We start from the raw sequence: 19324 nt of genomic DNA, 5'->3' as shown, positions 1-19324 counted from the left end.
TGAAGACCAGGTTCTGTGCTTTGCCCAGCCAGGGTTTTATAGTCCAGACCAGTGTTTCCCAATGTGTGGGCCATCTGGAACTTCACAGATGGATGCTGGTTTGAAAGGCAGTTCTTAGGTCCTATACATACAAGGCCTACTGAAGCAGACCCTTGGCGGGGACATAGGTCCAGAACTCGGCTTTTTAAAATAATCACTCCAGAAAATTTTTACGTAACATTTGATAAAACACTCTTAGGGACTTAGGAAAACTAAAATCAACTTCAGTTCCACCTGTCTCACCATAAACAAATCCAGAAAAACTTCTCCAAGCTTCTGTGTGCTCGCCTCTCACACAGAAACAACAGCAACTACTTGACACCAAAGGTGACGGTGAGGACAAACACAAGTCAAAGGACTTTCTAAGCTGAAAAATGCTGTGTGAGAGGTAGTTAATAGCAATAGTTTTCTAGTTAATGGCTAGCAATCCTAGACTTTTCTATTCTGATCGGGATCCTCTAGAAATTCCTATATATAGAGTATATTAAAATTATAATATATACCTATGATTATAAAACATTATCAAAAAGTAAATGGAAACAACAGTAATATATATCCCTACTAAGGGCTTTTTAATGATGATATCTGGCAATTAATTGGGTTGGGGTCAGAAATGTTCAATTTGTAGTAGTACATGACTATACATCCCCATTGAGAAGTACCGCCCCTTCCTGGAATAGAAACGAACCCTTCACAGCCTTGGCCTTGGAGACAGTATACTATAGTGGTAACAGCATCTTATTTTTTAAATCCATCACATGTCTGTGATCTTTTTATGGAAGAAGCTAAGCTCTAGAACAGATCTTCTGTAGTTTTTGGGGGTACACTTTTGGTAACCTAATGAAAGCCATGAGCATTTTCCCCAGAAAACTACCTGTAAATGCAAAATTTTACTCTAGAGTCTGTTTATTCTTTTGCATATAATAGGATATAATTATAATCACCTCTCAGGGTTTGGGGGAATGCTATGATCAGAAACAGAATATGTGAAAGCACTTTGTAAATCATAAAGATTGCTATGATTTTTACTTTTTTTTTTTTTTTTTTTTTGTGAATGACTCTTAGTACTGACTCTACAGAATAATCTGGCAGAGAAGTTTGAAGACTTTCACTTTGTGCTCACAGTTGCCTACAATGTCCACTCAATAAAAAACAGGTCATGCATCTGAACAAACATGTCTCCAAACAAGATATACAAGTGACCAATAAGTACATGAGAGACACCTGGCATCATAAACCATTAGGGAAGTGCAAATCAAAATGACTTGCATTCTAATATGAATGAATGGCCTCAATCTCCTCTCCTATAAAATGGGGCAGTTAACTACACATCCTCGGTTTCTGCCCTTTGAGTTTGTACTTTGGATGGCTGCTCTAACCATAATCCAAATGGTGGTTTCGGGTTTATATGTGCTACAAGGGTTGACACCACAAAAGAATAACTCTATAGGGTGTACATTTCATACCTGTTTGTGGTTGCTCCTTTGGAGTTGTCAGGCAGAAACATTCAAGAACAACCCTTAGACTTTTAGAAAAGCCTTAAAACTTGCTATCTATGCACCTCTTGGCCCTTCGTGTAAGGCTCATGGCAAATCCTGCATCCTCAGAAACATTTGCGGACTTGGGTGGTTCGTTCCATGTGAATGATAATCACAGCACACAAAAAAATTGCCAAACAGGGTAGAGAATTTTGTGTTAATACCTTTCATGAACAGATATAAAACAGAAAAATGTCTCCAAATTCTTTTCTAAGTATACTGTTTTCAGTATGTTAAAATGAATTATTCAACTAGCCACCATAAATAGAGCTTTCCTCTAGGACCTGAGAGAGAGAGTTACATGGAAAAGTTCATAGGACATTTATAATACACATGCATACCCACATATCATACTGTATTCATGTTCACACACACATGCCATCACTTCTGCAGTAAAGCAGAGATGATAGAACTGGGCATAAGAATCCCACAGCAGCGAAGGCAGAAGTATTAATGATGGGGTAACAGGACCATGGCCTGCCCACTTTCTTCTGAAAACCTTCCCTAAGAATAAGATTAAGACTCTAGGAAGGAGGATTTGCTTATTTCAACACTATGATTTAGATGTAACGTATAAACAAGGCAAATTTAGCTCAAAGAATATCAACTTTATCCACCACTTTATGTATTTTATATCCAAAGTACAGAAAACAACATACCAGCTCAGCACACAAGTGATGCCTGTGACCAGCACCATCTCAGTGGGTGGGCAGCATACCCAGAGTGTGCACAGATGAACATGTGAAGTCCTCAGAGCCACGTGGTGGCTTGTGACAAACTCACACTTGCTTAGACAAAGTAAAATGTTTAAGAAAGGGAGGGAAAAAAATCTGACCTTGCAGAGAATGGCACTGCCCAGCAACCACAAACACAGGTACATACATCAGCACAGGTACCACACAAGAATCTGAGGCTTCAGTTGGCTGGAGCCGACCTGAACTACCTTCTAGAACCTTTAGTGGGATGGAGCAGTGCTGTCTCTACATACTGCCCAGGCTCCCTGAAACCACAAGCAATTCTCAGTTGTTCTATGGCTGCACCTCTTTCTCAGCAGGTGACAGGTAGCAGCATGCATGGTGGCAGTTCTTTCACGTCTCAAGCAGCCAAGTGTCTGCTTTCATGACCCTGGCGCCAGCCAGGGAGACGGTGCCCATGTCTCTGAGCCCTGCCCTAGACCAGAAGGGCAGGTGCATGCCTGACAAAGCAAGAGCCTGAAACATAGAAGATTACATTCACATGTACCTGTAAGAAGTTCCCAGAACTCAGACAGGAGTGCAAAGGAAGCAAACAAAACATTTAATTGGGGGCAATGTGTATGTGGGGTGACCCACTGGTAGATATCAAAGCTGGCATTTCACTGGCATCCATATAAATTTATCATGTTATATCCCTTAATTCCTTTATATCTGGGCTGAGTGGGACACAAAAGCAAGGCCCTACCTGGAATAATTATCCATAATAACCATTTTAATCTAATAAAAGTTGAGCATTGCATTTGGGCTACCAAGTCAAAATCATGCCATGCAAAACACAGTGGGATGGATCCATTTACCATTATAGGATGGAGTCAAATTCAAGTGAATGCCCTACAATCTGAAGCTGAAAACCTAATCAGTAATCCTTGAGTCATCTAATCCTTGACTCTGGCCTCTCTACATCTAGAGAAAGGCCTAGAAGCCGCTGTGAGTGGTACACAGCCGACTCAATTTAGCGTAATTGATACTTGCTTAAAGGAAAACGTGATCAGTCTCACTACTGCTAACATCCCATTAAGACCAAAAGTTAATTAGGCTGTACTCCATAAAGTTAATTTGAGGCATTTGTCTCAACAGCATTATTGTAATTATACCTCATCAAAATGAACACTGCCTCCTACTGCGCGCCAATGTCTTGTATAAACAATAGCAAAAACTCAACTTGAATTCCATTCTCCACTTGAGTTATTTACGTCGGTTTATGTTGACACAGATCTGCACATGGGGATTCATAGACATTAACATGTTTTTGAAAGAATACTACTAAAGCAGGTTTAAGACATCTTGTTTTAAGTTTCCAAAGGCCAGGAAAATAAAAGCAAAGTAAACAGCATGGCGATTTCATATATCATAATGATACCAGTAAAAGTCAAAATGAGAAGCTCCTATTAAAGTGAACCTATTCCATATGCTGGTGCCCAGGAATAAATGCCCCAAAACGCTGGATGAAGGAGTACACAACCCAGTGTACATGTGTGAACCTTGTCTCTTCCACCTCCACCGCACATCTGTGTTTCCGACCTCTTCCGGGAAGGCTCTGACAAGGTCTCAGGCACCCAAGAGAAGCAGGGACACCAGGGCACCCACTTACAAGATTACTAGTGACAAAGAACAGAAGGCAGTTTCCCTGGCAAATTTTTCCTGAAGACCCTGAATTTCATAAACATAGAAAACTAATCCCCTTAAAGACTCTTTTTAAAATATTACATTTAATAAAATATAAAATCTAATTGTTAGAGAAGCAAAACAAACGCCTAAAAATCTAAAAGAAAGAGTGGTTTAGAATACAGATATCATGTAGATATTCACCTCTGGCGGCTGATGTTAATGTCACAGTTAAGACATTTTAAAAATTACACTTCAGAGGAAAATTTAACTGTAATCATATTTCCTTACTGCTCTTCCATTCGCATCATCAGTGGTCCAGGGAGATGATCACAAGGGGTTGGGGGAGCTCGGAGAAAGGCAGGAGTGATTGCAACAGGTACATCCCGGAAATGTCAACAACTCCCATAGTTTTAACCCTTGACATGTGCAGCAAGCGTCTTTTCAACAGTGATTCTCAAGCTTGGTGGCATATTAGAAGCACCTAAGAAGCTTTAAATATCCTAATGTCTGGGCTGTTTGCCCCTCCCCCCAACCCCCAAATCAAATCAAATCTAATCTCTAGAAGTGGGACCTAAGCAACAAGTTTTTAAAGTTCACCAGTTAACTCGAATATGCAGCCAAGTTCCAGACCCCGTGCCTTGTTTATGAAAGGTCTCAGATGAAATGATACGACTGCTAGACGCTGGTGATGACATCTATCCATATCTCAGGCGAAACAAAATCTTGGTAAATAGTGGTGGAACTAGGCATCAGCCAAGAGTTCAAGTTCCAATTTTGCCCCTCTCCTCACTTACATGACTTTAAAGCAAATCATTTGACTTCCTGGGATGTCGATGTGTATTCCCTTTAAACATAAAGGGGTTCTACACCACCTGTAGCAGCCCATTTAAGTCCTACGGTTTTTACACCCTAATATAGAGAAATACTTTCAATGGGATGATTTGGCCCAGGGTTAGAGTTTGAGGTAAATCAGGATCCTAGTTTTACTTATATACTCTTGTCAAGAGCCAGACCCACCAGCAAAAACTGAGTGAATTCCGCATATGTCAGGTGTCTCTTTCGTTCTTTTCCAAAATGTAGTTGCACAAATTCTGAATCCCAGTTAAATGGAATACGTTGATGAATTGTGGTTTGTCCAAAAACTTGCTTAACGTCCTCTGAAAAGAGAAAAGAAAGGGTGATTGAAACAAAGCCCATCAGGTTCTACCTTATCAAATCAATTAAATGGACAGTGCTACTTTCTTCTTATAAAAAGTTAACTCAACCTAAAAAACACACACGGATTATAAAACCATGGCAGAAATAAAAGTCAGAATCCTCAGAGAATCAGTTAAGATATCAAAATTAATAATCCCACCAAATGAAGGGGGAAAAGAGACACACACACCCCTAAAAGGCAGTAGGAAACCAAAGTAATAAGCTATATACCTAATATCATAATCTCATGTTTTGTTTCAACAAATATTATTTTCTAGGCATGAGTAATATAATTCAATCTCTAGTAGCAGGAAACATATACAGGAGTGGGCAAAAGTAGGTTTACAGTTGTAATACAAACAATATAATATTAATAAATACTATGCAAGAATAAACTGTTTCATGTACTCACAACTGTAAACCTACTTTTGCCCAGCCCTGTACATACGGAAACACACATGATACTACACAAATCTTAAATATAGTCCTTTATTGAGTTATTGAAAGCTTTTCTTGAGGATCTGGAAGTCAGATAAATCTTAAAGCACATATTCAGCAGCCCTAAGACCCTACTGGAGCTTTAGAAATTTCCACTATTTATCAAGCCACTCTTGAAGACAATGGTGGTGGGAAGAAAAGCCAGCAGCCCAATTCTTTAACTTTATACGGTTTACGTTTAGCTTGACGGAAGTTCTCAAATGGCCCAAATTATCCCATGTTAAGATGGGCTATCAAAATATGCTATTATGGATTCTTCACCTCTTTTTAGTTTCTACTACAAAGCTATAAGAGGACTGACAGAGAAAACAACAATATGAAAAACCTTACTTTCTAAAGCTTCATGTTTTTATTTACTAGTCTCCTCCTCCCCCAAAATGTGTGTGTTTGAAGGGCATAGGGAATACAAGTTATTATTATATTAATAAAATTTGTCCTAGCCTTCACAACATTAAATATAGCTACTAAACCTGCTTATTTTTATTAGCAAATTGTGCCTGATACTATTTTTAAAAAAACTCTGTGTCTACTTAAAATAATAAAAAAGAACGAAGTTCTTTAGTCCTCTAAAGGATGCCAAAAACTTTGGCACATGTTTCCACTATTTCCCCCAAATTTCCTATTTCCACACCCATTACACCCACAAGATTTTATTCCATGATTTTAAAGTTTCCAGAAATTTTCAAAGTCTTGCCATGAAGAAACAGTAGTGCCACCATCAGCATAAGGTTGGGTGTGTTTGCGCAGAGAAGGTAGTAAAAATCAGAATTATGCCAGGCATAAACTTTATAAAAGGTGGCAGAGAACCTCAGGCTGGCCCCAACGTAAAACAGAAGTTTTAAAGGGCAGCCTTCAATTTCTTTGGATTTATTCTGTCTTCTCTACTTGTAGTGGGGAAAAAGGGAGAGAGACAGGATATAAGAAAAATGAAGTGAATCAAGAATTAGGATTTAAAGAATAAAAAGAAAAGGAAAGACTCCCACAGATCTAGGGAGATTTGAGGGGTGGTCCTCAATGAAATGAACTGAAGAAGGTCCACAAGTCTCCTTTGACTCTAGAACCCCTGAGTAGAAATCACTGAACTAAAATTCAAATCACTTAGGTTATTGTTCTCACGGCTACTATATGTGTAAGTCTTCAGTGGTAAAAATAAATATTAACCTAGATAACATGTAGCTCCTTCTCAGTTCCCAATTTCTATAGCTCTATACAATGCATGCCCAAGAGAGACTTAGGGAGACTCTCACAATCCTCTATTCTGGACTAATAAATTATCTAATGAGAATTGATGTTAAAATGACCAAGATGTGATCAAAGGACAAAAGCACATGTTTTTACACTAGACATAAAATTTTACACTATAGTAATAATATACAAACAAAAAATGGCTTTCTGGCCATTTTTCTGCATTCTGCTGAAATAAATATTCCTGTCAAACACTCTGATGAAATAAGGTTTTAATGTAATAATCATAGGATAGCTGTCAAAAATGAGGTCCTTCTTTTACTTTACCTCTCCTTTAATGTCCTATAGAAAATAACAGAGGTTATTAACCAAATATTGGCACATAAAGCTAAGGCATTTATTATACATCTTAAATACTTATATGGTCTAATCTGTAGATATATAGAAATAAATTTAAGTTACTCAAAAATTAGTGAATGAATTTAAAATGTGCCTCACCCTAACCAACAATCTTACTTTTCCTATAATTAAAGGAACTAACATTTATGACTTACTAGAGTTCTGACTTGAATTCAAAACTGTGAACTTCGAACCCTAAGTCTAGAGCCTCTTCCACTGCACTATAGAGCTTGCCTCTTGTGCAAATGCCAGCCTGAAGTAATGAAATCCAGTCACACTAGAGAGCAATATGTGATCCCTAAGATTCATCTCAACTCTAAAAACTGTCAACCCTATTGACCTGTACTATTGTAATAATCTGTTTTTGAAAAAGATATCTCTCTTTAGTATGCATATATATGCAGATATGTGTATGACTACACATATTTACTGTATATCTTTTCTTTCCACCTAGATTATTGGCACCCTGAAAGCAAAAGCTGTATTTTTTCACACCGGGTTCTCTCACTGTGGCCTCACCGTGGAGGGCATAAAGCAACTACTCACTAAGCAGTGGCTGAATTTAAATGAATCAGAAAAGATTTAATATCACAATACTATGGCAGGTTAAGGACTATGGCATTAGCCCTTTCAGGTACTGGAGTTTCCACCTTTCTGAGAAGTTATTTCAACAGCTAGTTCCTAAAGTTTTAGTGAATCATAAGTCTTGCTCACAAAAGCCTCTGGCCCCACTCCTGGGCTCATTTGAGTCTACTGAGGGGCTGAGAATTTGCGTTTTAACCAGTGCCCCAAGGTTTCCTAATACAAGGGACCTCATTCTGAAAAACACTGTCCTAAAGAATTATGGAAGGATTACATTCACTCCTTACTAGTGTTTAAACTTCCCATTAAAACAGACAAAAATTCACTAAAAGGAAGGAGGCAGGAAAGATCCTCCAGCAGCCAATGCGAGGTGGTCATGTGTGAACACAGGCCACTTGCAGATGCAAGAGGACACGCAGGGCTGCCACGTGGTACAATCCAGTGGATGATGTTCCCCTCACGGCCTATGTGGCTAGTGCTCCCTGGAGTGGGAGGGCTGACACACCACCTGACGCTGGAATGGGGCCCCATTACCAGGCGTCAGCTGTTCTAACATAGGGGTAATTGTAAGAACGCCAGTCCTCACCTAGGTGTCAGCTGCTCAGTAGCACTGCTTATGAGCACTGAGGCCCAGGCCCTGCCGAAGTGGAAGGTTACAGAAGACAAGGGGCTGTAATCAAATCTAGTCCATGTGAAATAACTGAACAGCAGATCCAAACAGTACACTGCACTGAGGGCCCAATGGCAGAAGTTCCTCAGGGTGAGGAAATAGAATGTAGGGGGGACGCACCTACAGGGTCGGGGAGAAAGGCTTCTTGGAGAAGATAAAACTTGATGTGGATCGTGAAGGTTGTCAAAGATTTATTCAGATGGATCTGTGAAGGAGTTTCCCAGTGGAGAAAAACAGAGTAAGGAAGGGCTCATTTCATTTGAAATGAATTGAGTGTCCAATCAATGCTTTGGGCCAACGTCACCTGGGGTCACTGAGACGTGCCATATCCTGCTTCCAGCAGTTACAGATGTTGGCATCACTTGCTATCAGCAAATAATATTATTTTTAAACCCCATGCACCTGATGCTACTTTGATGGTGAAGATAAGGTTGTCATGGGACTCGGAAATCAGAAACTAAAAACCAAGGTGATTTTCAAATTCTGTTCTGTACTGTGGCTTCCATGGGAAATTCCATGAGCTTCACCATGAAAAAGTCCAGGAGTTAACCTTAGGGCCGTGTTGTCACTGAAACTTTACCATTCCCTGACTTTCCAAACCTCACTTGTAGTCCCTGAGAGAAAAGGGGAAACCCAAAATGCTTTAGGCTTTTTGGTTACTTACTTAGTTCAATGTACTATAACTATAACTCACCAGCTGACAGCTTTCAAAGAAAGATTACTTGGCAGATTTATCACTAACTTAAAAAAAAAAAAGAGAAGACGGTCTCTCCTCACCTGAAATACAAGGCTTTAAAATCTTACCCTCACTCTGAGGTCATAAAGGCAAAGAAGTAAAACTGAATTAGCACTGGAATATGAATGAAGCACCAGATATATATTTTGGATATTTAAAGTCATATTTTTCATAGCTCACCCGATTCTCCTGAAAGTAAAAACAAATTAGAACACTTATCTCTTAAAGTATAGTCATTGTTATTTCAGTCCACGCCAAACAAATTATGTTTGGAAGGCCTATAGTTCCCACAACATACCAAGTAATGGTGATGATATTTAAAGCAAGACTTCACCAAATAAGCTCAAGGATATTCTGAATTTATTTGTGGGACTTTACTTTCTCTACAAATGTTTCAAGCTTACAAGTCTGCTGTATTTTTCTTTTCAGATCACAAAAAGACAATTACAAGGTGGCAATTGTTTATATAACCTCAAAGTCAACTAATTTCCTCTAAGTTAATAAATTTCCCAGGCTACAGAGTATGACTGTAGCAGAAAAGATGGTGATTTTTAAAATCTGGGTTGCAGATGACATGATCTTGCATATAGAAAGTACTAAGGAATCCACTAAAAAACTATAAATGAGCCCTGCAAGATTGAAGGATATAAGATCAATATTTAAAAATCAATTAATTTCCTTCCATACACTAAAAAAAAGGAAACTAAAAAATGAAAATAAGATAACAATTCCATTTAAAACAGCCTCACAAAGAAAAACATACTTAGGGATAAATTTAACAAAGCCATGCCAAACCTATACTCTAAAAATTATAAAACATGGTTAAAAGAAATTAATGAAGTCCTAAATAAATAGAAAGACATTTCATGTTCATAGATTGGAAAACTTAATATTGTTTAGATGGCAATACTCCCCAAAGTGACCTACAGGTTCAGTATAAACCCTTATCAAAATTCCAGCTGGCTTCTTTGCAGAAATTGACAAGCTAATCCTAAAATTCATGTGAAAATTCAAGGGACCCAGAAGAGCTAACACGATCTTGAAAAAGAAGGACAAAGTTGCATTTCAAGTTTACTACAAAGCTACCATAATCAAGACTGTGGTACTGGCATAAAGACAGACATATAGACAAATGCAACAAACCTGGGAGTCAAGAAGTAAGCCCTTACCTTTTTGGTCAATTGATTTGCAACAAGGCTGACAAGGCAATACAACAGGGAAAGACATCTGGATATCCATGTGCCAAAGAAAAAAGTTAGAACTCTGCCTTACGCCATATAAAAAAACTAACTCAAAATGGAGCAAAGGCCTAAATAGAAGAGCTTAAACAGTGATGCTCTTAAAGAAAAACATAGGCAAAAATCTTTGTGACTCCTGATTAGGAAATGGTTTCTTAGATAGGACACCAAAAACACAAGCAACAGAAGAAAATAACAGGTAAATTGGACTTCATATTTTAAAACTTTTGTACTCCAAAGGATACCATCTGCAAAGTGACAAAAAAAAAAAAAAAAAAAAAAAAAAAACAGACTACAGGATGGGAGAAAAAAATTGCAAATCATATTATCTGATAGAGAACTCTGGAACATACCAAGAACTCTCACAACTCAATTAAAAAAAAAAAATCACCCAATTTTAAAAATGGGCAAAGATTTAAGTAGATATTTCTCCAAAAAAAGACATACAAATATCCAATCACAAGATGCTTGATATCATTACATTGAGGAAATGTAAATCAAAATCACAATGAGATACCACTTCACCTCCACTACTAACAAGTGTGGGTGAGGATGTGAAAAAAACTGAAACCCCTATACACCACTGGTGGGGATGTAAAATGATGCAGTTACCTTGGAAGTTTGGCAGTTCTTCAAAAAGTTAAACATAGTTACCATATGTCCCAGCAATTCCACTCCTAGGTACATATCCAAGAGAAATGAAAACATATGTCCACATGAAAGCTTCACAAATGTTCATAGCCAAAAAGTGGAAACAACCCAAATGTCTGTTAACTGAAGGATGGCTAAACAAAATGTGATATTATATGTAACAATGTGATATTATTCATCAATAAAAAGGAATATGGTACTGTTACATGCTATAATGTCGATGAACCTTGAAAACATTATGCTTAGAAGCCAGTCACAAAGATCACACAGTGTATGATTCCATTTATATGAAATGTCCAGAATAGGCAAGTCCATTAGAGACAGAAAGTGGATTAGTGATTACCCAGGACCGGAAAAAATGGGAAGAGGGAGTGAGAATTGCTAAGGTATGCCATTTCTTTTGGGGGTGATAAAAATGTTCTAAAATAGACGGTGGTAATGGTTGCATAAATCTGCAAATGTACTAAAAACCACTGAATTATACTTTAAAGGAGTGCAATAAAGCTGCTTCTTAAAAACTGTCAGCTCTGCCTCTTATTAATAAGTGGCAATAGATAAATTACTCTGACTCATTATTTACTTTACGTAATCTGTAAAATGGGAATAAAATATGTATCTTAGAGGATTGTTCTGGAGCTAAAGATGCCTAACACGACGTTTCTAAACGTAGTAGGTGACTGTTAAAATGGTAAAATTCCAAAATCTAAAGTCTAAATTATAATGAAAGATGTTTTCTGGATGCCAAGTATTTACAAATGATACAAAGAAGAATCAGGCACAGTGTGATTTGGAAATATCAGTTTATACATTTCTCAAAAAGCAATAATTTTCCTCAAATATTTAAAATCCATCCTTTTCTTAGCTCATATATTAACATTTTGAATAAAAAGTGATCAAAAACTAAGTAATTTTCTATTATGTTTCTGAAAGTATGAAATTAAGAAAGATTAAGAACCTCCACTCTTTACTCAGAAGATCTTTGAGATAATGAGAAATATTTAATTGGCAAATTACTTGCACATGCCATTAAGTGGTTAGACTGAATTTGTTTTTACAAATTCTATGGGCTCTTATTCTTAACCTCTACCACACTGTAATCTGAAATCATCAAGGTCTTCACTTATGCAAATTTTAACTTTTTACGTTTCTGTTTCCATACAGAATAACTAAATTAATGCACTTTAATTTCCAAAAGACTCACTTTTTGAAGCTGCAAATCAATGGAAATGAGTTTCCCATTAAAATAAAAAAGATTCATCAAGCTATATTATTTAAAACACTGAACCATAATCTCTCTCATGGATCCTAAAAATTTCATTAATACAATAAACACAAAAGGATGTTTCTGCTAACGAATGAAAGCAATCACTATGGAGGCAAAGGGAGAGTGTCTGAACAAGCTGCACTTGATCTCTGAACGGCTTCTCCGGGGTGCTTTTCCCAACGTGCATGCTCAATCCTCGCGGAAAGTTGTGGTTTCGCTCCAAGGGCAATAATATTCCACCCTGCTGATATGGTTAACAACAGCTCACACGGCCATCGTCTTTTAAGCAGGGAGCAAAAGACAAATTGCTGAATTCGTAAGTTAAATGACATAATGGAGTAAGTGGATGCAGACCTATCTCTACTGCCACATGCTCCAATAACAAGGTTGCCTGCCATTTCAAACCCTTTTGACAAGTGCCTTTTTATATTAATCACAGTTAAGGGTCTGAAGAGGAAAGTAGTATTCTGGCTATAATTCAGACTCACTCAAGGAAGTTCTAGGGGGAAAATGGGGTGCCATTAAAAAGAAGTATGTACAGAACAAGCACCTCATACAATCAGCCCTTCTCATTAAAATGGAGTTCGCAATAGGCTCCTGTAAACTTTTTATTATTATTATTCTGAACATGTAGGTACAATGGTGAAAAGTATCTTTCAAAAAATAGCATATACACAGATACACAGCGCACACAGAGGCAAGCTGAACTGGATATTATGTGGAAGTCATGGACGGTGTTGGTTATGTAAAGTTAGGGCTAATTTAAAACTCTTCTGATTCTGTAGGTAGAGAGGGATGGAATTACCCTGATATGAGGTCATGTGTCATCCTAGAAAAGAACACTGTCCTTCTAAGTAGACAAAGTTGTGATTCCTACAAAACCAGTCACCTTTCCCTCTCTGGGCCTGTTTTCCACATCCAGGCAACAAAGCCATGAACTACACCAGCCACTGTTCAGTTGCAGTGTGAACTGCGTTCCCTTGGAGAGCTTGTTCAAATCACATTCCCAAGCCCCAGGCCCAAAGATTTTGATTCAGCGAATTTGAGATGGAGTCAGCGAGTCCACTGGTGCAATGAACACATGCCCATGCTATCACAATGAGATCCTGTGGTCTGCTTTCTTGATAAGAATCCTTCCTATTCTTAACTCTGATGGATCTATACATCCTTAAGATCAACACACTATTTAAGCATAGTAGTGAATGCTGGTGAACAACTACAGAAAAGGTTAAAGGCTGGCAGGAATTTAGCATTCAATATTAATCTTCTGTCACATGCATTATCTAAAGCAACAGCAAGAGGGGCCAGTCTATCTGTAGAAAATGTTATTTTCAAATGAATAGAATAAATCATTAGCAGTCTCTCATAATATCAACACTAGGTCAGTTAAAATGGTGTTTGGAGCCATAGAGCTGGCTTGGTCACTCCCCAGATGAGTAGGCTTTCCCTTTAATCATCTGCTGTGTTAATTACCGTTAACTTTCCTCACCACTAGAAAGGAACACAACCAAAAACCGCCAACTCTTTGAAATGCTTAAAGCGGTACAAAGAACCCTAATTCATTCTCTAAAAGTAAGAATGATATCTATATTGTTTAAAAAACCAATTTCTTAATGCTATTTTCCTTAGATGGATCTTGCAAAAGCATTAACATACATTTAACTCTATTAAATGCTTTCAAGAGCAGAGAGGTACTACAAATGTATACCTACAGTGATACCATATTAATATAAAACTTTTATTTCAATTAAAATGTCTAACTATACACCTCCAACATATACCTAAACTGTAATTTTCTCTGAGAACTTTCAGTATGCTCTTGATTTTGTTTCCTTTACAGACGTATCAGAGCAAAACTGCCTTGCAACTGCTGGAAGAAATCAGTCATTAGCAGCAAGATTACAGCAAATTTTCCAATTTAGAAAACCTGTATTTTTATCTCTCTCTCACACTGAAAGAATAATGGTATCACTGGACTATTTTTAAGTGAGCGGTAGTTTAAAATAGCCAAATTTCCCCAGTGCTCCAAGTTTTAGGATTTGCTGTTAGCTTTCTGTTCTCCACACCTTCTTTCCCAGGCACAAATTCTCCTCCCCCTTCATCTTACACACACACACACACACACACGCGTGCGCGCGTGTAGAAGCCCCCAATCCGGCCTCTCCACACAGTTGGTATTTTAAAGAAAGGTTAACCTTCAGGCAGTAGTTAACTAAGGAGGAGCTTCACATGGTTATTTGTATTTACTCCCCAATTGACACTCTCCCACCTTCAACAAAAGGCTTTTCTTCCCTTCCCCTTACTTCCTATTTTTAAAATGGAGTGATGAAGTAGCAAAAAGTACAATATTTTAGCCATATGAAGCATGGGCGATTCTCAAATTATCCCACCAACTGGAAGTGCTCTCTGATACAACTATCTTGCAAAATTGAAGCCATTATGGTCAATTGTGCAAATCCGTATTTAGCTTTTCGGAAACAGCGGATTTTTGACCTAATGAACTGAAATAGCATCTGAAGAGCCTCTAGATCTCAGGCAGGACACGCAGTACCCAGGCATGCAACAACTCTTATCAACATAGAGGTCATTTACTTGCAAAATCACACTGTTCTCATTCAGTATTCTACTGAAATGTGGTTCAGAACATATACTCAGGTCCCAAAATAACATAAAATAAAATCTATTATAGGGTAATAAGTTTCTTTCACCAAGATAACACATTATAAGATCAGAATCAATTTTAACAAAACTTTCCCTAAATAATGCTCCTTCTCACTCTTAATCTCTTTTCCCCTCAGTTATCTGTTTGAATATTTCATTTTCCAAATGCCTTTACAGAGATAATAAATAAATATGCTTAAAAAGTATGGCTAATGTTTTGATTTTTTCTAATCCAACACTTAAATCCATCTAGCTTTTTAATTTATTATTAAATTTGAGTGCTTACCTTCAAAACTTCTCATTTCCTTACTTTTAACTCTCATCATTTTCTGCAACTTGAACCAAAATGACTGAAGTGGGTTGTTTCCACATATTTCCTCCTGCCATCTAGCCTGTCTGGCTTCCCAGAGCATACCTACTTCATTTTCATCCCAGCAGGTGTTCCTGGACAAAATCTGACTGTGAACCCAGAAAGGACCCCTCCAAACACCAATATACACATCAGAGAATTAACTAGAGAAAGACACTAGAAATTGCTTCATTAGTTCTGTGGATTTTGTTTAGGTCTCACACACAAAAGAAAGGTCCTGTTCAAATGAGTCTGACAAAGTTAAATACGTTTATATTTTCTACGGGACTTCTCTGAGCCTTACTAAAAGAATCCTTTTTTATATAATGCTTACTAACAAACAGGAAACACCATGTGGAAGTATACACCAATACATATACATATGCGCGTGTGTGTGTGTGTGTATAGGCACATTATTTGCAGCAGCCAAACTGGAAATGCGCAAATGTCTATCAACATTTAGAACGAGTAAGTAAATTAGGAAAAAGGTCATACAATGGGATTCTATACAGCAAAGAAAAAAGAATAAAGTACAAATACAACAAAAACTTGAATAAATCTCACAAATAAAATTTGAGCAAAAGAAGTAGGAAATAAGAAGTACATTCTGTACTGTTCCATTTTTAGTTATGTTTCAAACAAACAAAACCAACTGACAGTGAGAGACAGGAGTTGTTATCATGGTGACTGGGGGGCAGGAACTGGGAAGAGAGCTGTGAGGTGCTGGTACCATTTTCTTTCTGAGCTGGATGAGGATAAAACGAGTGTATGCATTGTGCAAAAATTCATCAAGATATATACTTAAAGCCCTGGCCAGTATGGCTCAATTGGTTGGAGTGTTATCCCTGGACCAAAAGGTGACAGGTTCAATTTTGGTCAGAGCAGATGCCTGGGTTGCAGATTTGGTCCCTACGTGGGGATGTGGGAGAGGCAGCTGATCAATGTTTCTCACATTGATGTTTCTCTCCCTCTCTCTCCCGCCCTCCCTCCTCTCTAAAAATCAATAAGCATGTTCTCGGGTGAGAATTAAAAAAACAAAGAGATGTACACTTATAATTTGTGCATTCTTCCTCATGTATGCTATATTTTAATAGAATATACTTAAAATATTAAGAGTAAAAATCATTATTATGGCTAAAATCACTTTTAGGGTAAAAATGTAAAAAGGAACATTTAGAACAAAATCTATTTTCTCCACACACATGGAATTACACATTGCTGACTAAAATTTTCTACTTATATTGATATCCTCTTGTATACCTACTGATATCTCAAAATCATTTATAAATATTGGTTATAAAAATTTAAAAACATGATGAAAACAAGAATATTGGAGCCCTGGCTGCTGTGGTTCAGTGGATTGAGTGTTGGCCTGAGAGCCAAGTGTCGCTGGTTCATTTCCCAGTCAGGGCACATGACTAGGTTGCACGTCAGGTCCCCAGTTGGGGGCACAAGTGAGAGGCAACCACACAGTGATGTTTCTCTCCGTCTCTTTCTACTTTCCCCTCTATCTAAAAATAAAATAAATAAATAAAAAATATATTGGAGACATGTTTTGCCTCAAAGGAAATAGGAGGACTTGATGAACTAGATCAAAGGAACAAAACTGACCTAATCAAGATCTTTTCATTGTAGCAAACACAAGGAGTGATCTAGACATGAAAATAAGGTGAACAAGGCCTCAGAGAAAACAGGGAAAGATGTCACTGAAATGTGACACTTGATGATGTGCCATCTGACTTCTGTGTTAGCGCGGGCACAAACACTGCCAGATTGTTGCCAAACACTGGTGCTTACTGAGCTTCAACAAAAAGGCCCTGCTTCAGACAAGCACTTATGTGGGAACCCAGCACATAAACAGATAAACAGGGTGATGTGCTCCTCTGAGTGGACTGAAAGGCTGGGAGACCCAGAGGACCTGCAGCCACACACTAGCCTCCCCGGCAGCCTACAGGAAGGCCCCAGATGAACCTTCATAGAGTGGGAAACCAGTGTCCACCCCGTGACCCCGAATGACTGAGCCAATGTGAGAGGTAAGAAGGCGCCCTTCCTCTGTTACGGCTCCATGCTTACGCCGCCCAAAGACGCACATGCAGGGAGACAACCTTCTGAAATACAAAAGGGACATTCTTGGGTGAAGAACTGACAAGGAGCTAAGGAAGTAACCAGAGGTCTCTTTCTACTTTCCCCTCTATCTAAAAATAAAATAAATTTAAAAAATATATATTGGAGATATGTTTTGCCTCAAAGGAAATAGGAGGACTTGATGAACTAGATCAAATGAACAAAACTGACCTAATCAAGATCTTTTCATTGTAGCAAACACAAGGAGTGATCTAGACATGAAAATAAGGTGAACAAGGCCTCAGAGAAAACAGGGAAAGATGTCACTGAATGTGACACTTGATGATGTGCCATCTGACTTCTGTGTTAGCGCGGGCACGAACACTGCCAGATTGTTGCCAAACACTGGTGCTTACTGAGCTTCAACAAAAAGGCCCTGCTTCAGACAAGCGCTTATGTGGGAACCCAGCGCATAAACGGATAAACAGGGTGATGTGCTCCTCTGAGTGGACTGAAAGGCTGGGAGACCCAGAGGACCTGCAGCCACACACTAGCCTCCCCGGCAGCCTACAGGAAGGCCCCAGATGAACCTCCGTAGAGTGGGAAACCAGTGTCCACCCCGTGACCCCGAATGACTGAGCCAATGTGAGAGGTAAGAAGGTGCCCTTCCTCTGTTACGGCTCCATGCTTACGCCGCCCAAAGACGCACATGCAGGGAGACAACCTTCTGAAATACAAAAGGGACGTTCTTGGGTGAAGAACTGACAAGGAGCTAAGGAAGTAACCAGAAGTCAGAGTGCCTTGCAAGTATCTCAAAGAGCCTCACAGGGACAGCCAGCCGGGTCGGAGACTGGGGCTCTCTTAATACTCTGGGTCTGAGACCGGGATTGACTAGCTAAGTCCTCTTTTCTGCCCAACTCCACTTAAAAAAAAAAACTTCTTCAACCCCATTATTAGTGTCCTGGAAAATATACCAATTGCTAGATCCTTCTCTAAAGTACCTGCTGCCAAAACGCTCCTTAGACTGCACTGCCGCCCTCCCAACCCCATGATTCTGTTTACTTGGACAAAAGCCCGTTATACAGAACACCCACCTCTGGTGGATGCCGCTACCCTACCTTATGAAAAATGTTGGAAGTCAGCTATTATTCTGGAATTGGATGGTCATTTGGGTATCTTCTTTATACTATTCATATCTTTTTCAGTTTAATCCTAAATAGGGATTAAGAGCTTAAGAGAGCCCAGGGTACATTTGATGACACCCACAGGGTGAGGAGCCCATCAGCTCATCAAATGGATAGGACATCCTGCTCACATTCTGCGAGAGAGCCGGACTGTGAAACAAATTACCTCTGGAAGGCAAAGTTCTGGGAGAAGAGCTGTATGTTCTTCTATGATAATCATATGCAACTAATGACGTGACAAGAATTTTAGCTCCTTGGAAACCCGATTTTTTACTTCAATCTCGTATGCCTTCAGAGATGGGGCAATGTTCAACACAGAACAGGTGGTAAGCAAGTTACCATCTGTTCAGCTGCAAGTTAAAAACCAAGAGAAGGGAGAAGGAAGAGAAGAAAGGGAGAGGGGATGGATGGGGAGGGGGTAGGAAGGAGGTGAAGAGGAAGAGAAAGAGGAGGAAGAGGAGGTAGAGAAAGAGAAGGAAGAAGAGAAAGAAGGGGAAGAAGAGGAAGAGGAGAAAGAGAAAAAGGAGAAAGAAGAAGAGGAAAATGAGGAGGGGGAAGAAGACCCTCCCTTGTTCTCTCAAGTTCTTTTTGCAATATTACTAGTTTTTTATTGATTGATTTTAGAGAGAGAGAGAAGGAAAGGGGGAGGGGAAGGGAGAGGGACGAGAGAGGGAGAAGCACTGATTTGTTGTCCCATTTATTTATG

The 19324-nt window shown here is 38.7% G+C and overlaps 1 protein-coding gene across 1 annotated transcript in view; it reads right to left on the bottom strand.

Annotated features, from left to right (window-relative positions):
• SLC25A13 (solute carrier family 25 member 13) overlaps positions 1-19324 on the bottom strand; it is a 173162-nt gene that overhangs the window by 84358 nt on the left and 69480 nt on the right. The window contains exon 5 of the mRNA XM_090287211.1: positions 4958-5097. Within this exon, the coding sequence (XP_090143337.1) occupies positions 4958-5097 (140 nt within the window). The remainder of the gene's footprint in view (positions 1-4957; positions 5098-19324) is intronic.

This window comes from Furipterus horrens, unplaced genomic scaffold (genome assembly GCF_987537825.1).
Source record: "Furipterus horrens unplaced genomic scaffold, mFurHor1.1.pri manual_scaffold_9, whole genome shotgun sequence".
Taxonomy (NCBI): Eukaryota; Metazoa; Chordata; class Mammalia; order Chiroptera; family Furipteridae; genus Furipterus; species Furipterus horrens.
Note: the sequence above shows the minus strand (reverse complement) of the source record. Positions and strands in the feature narration are given on the sequence as shown.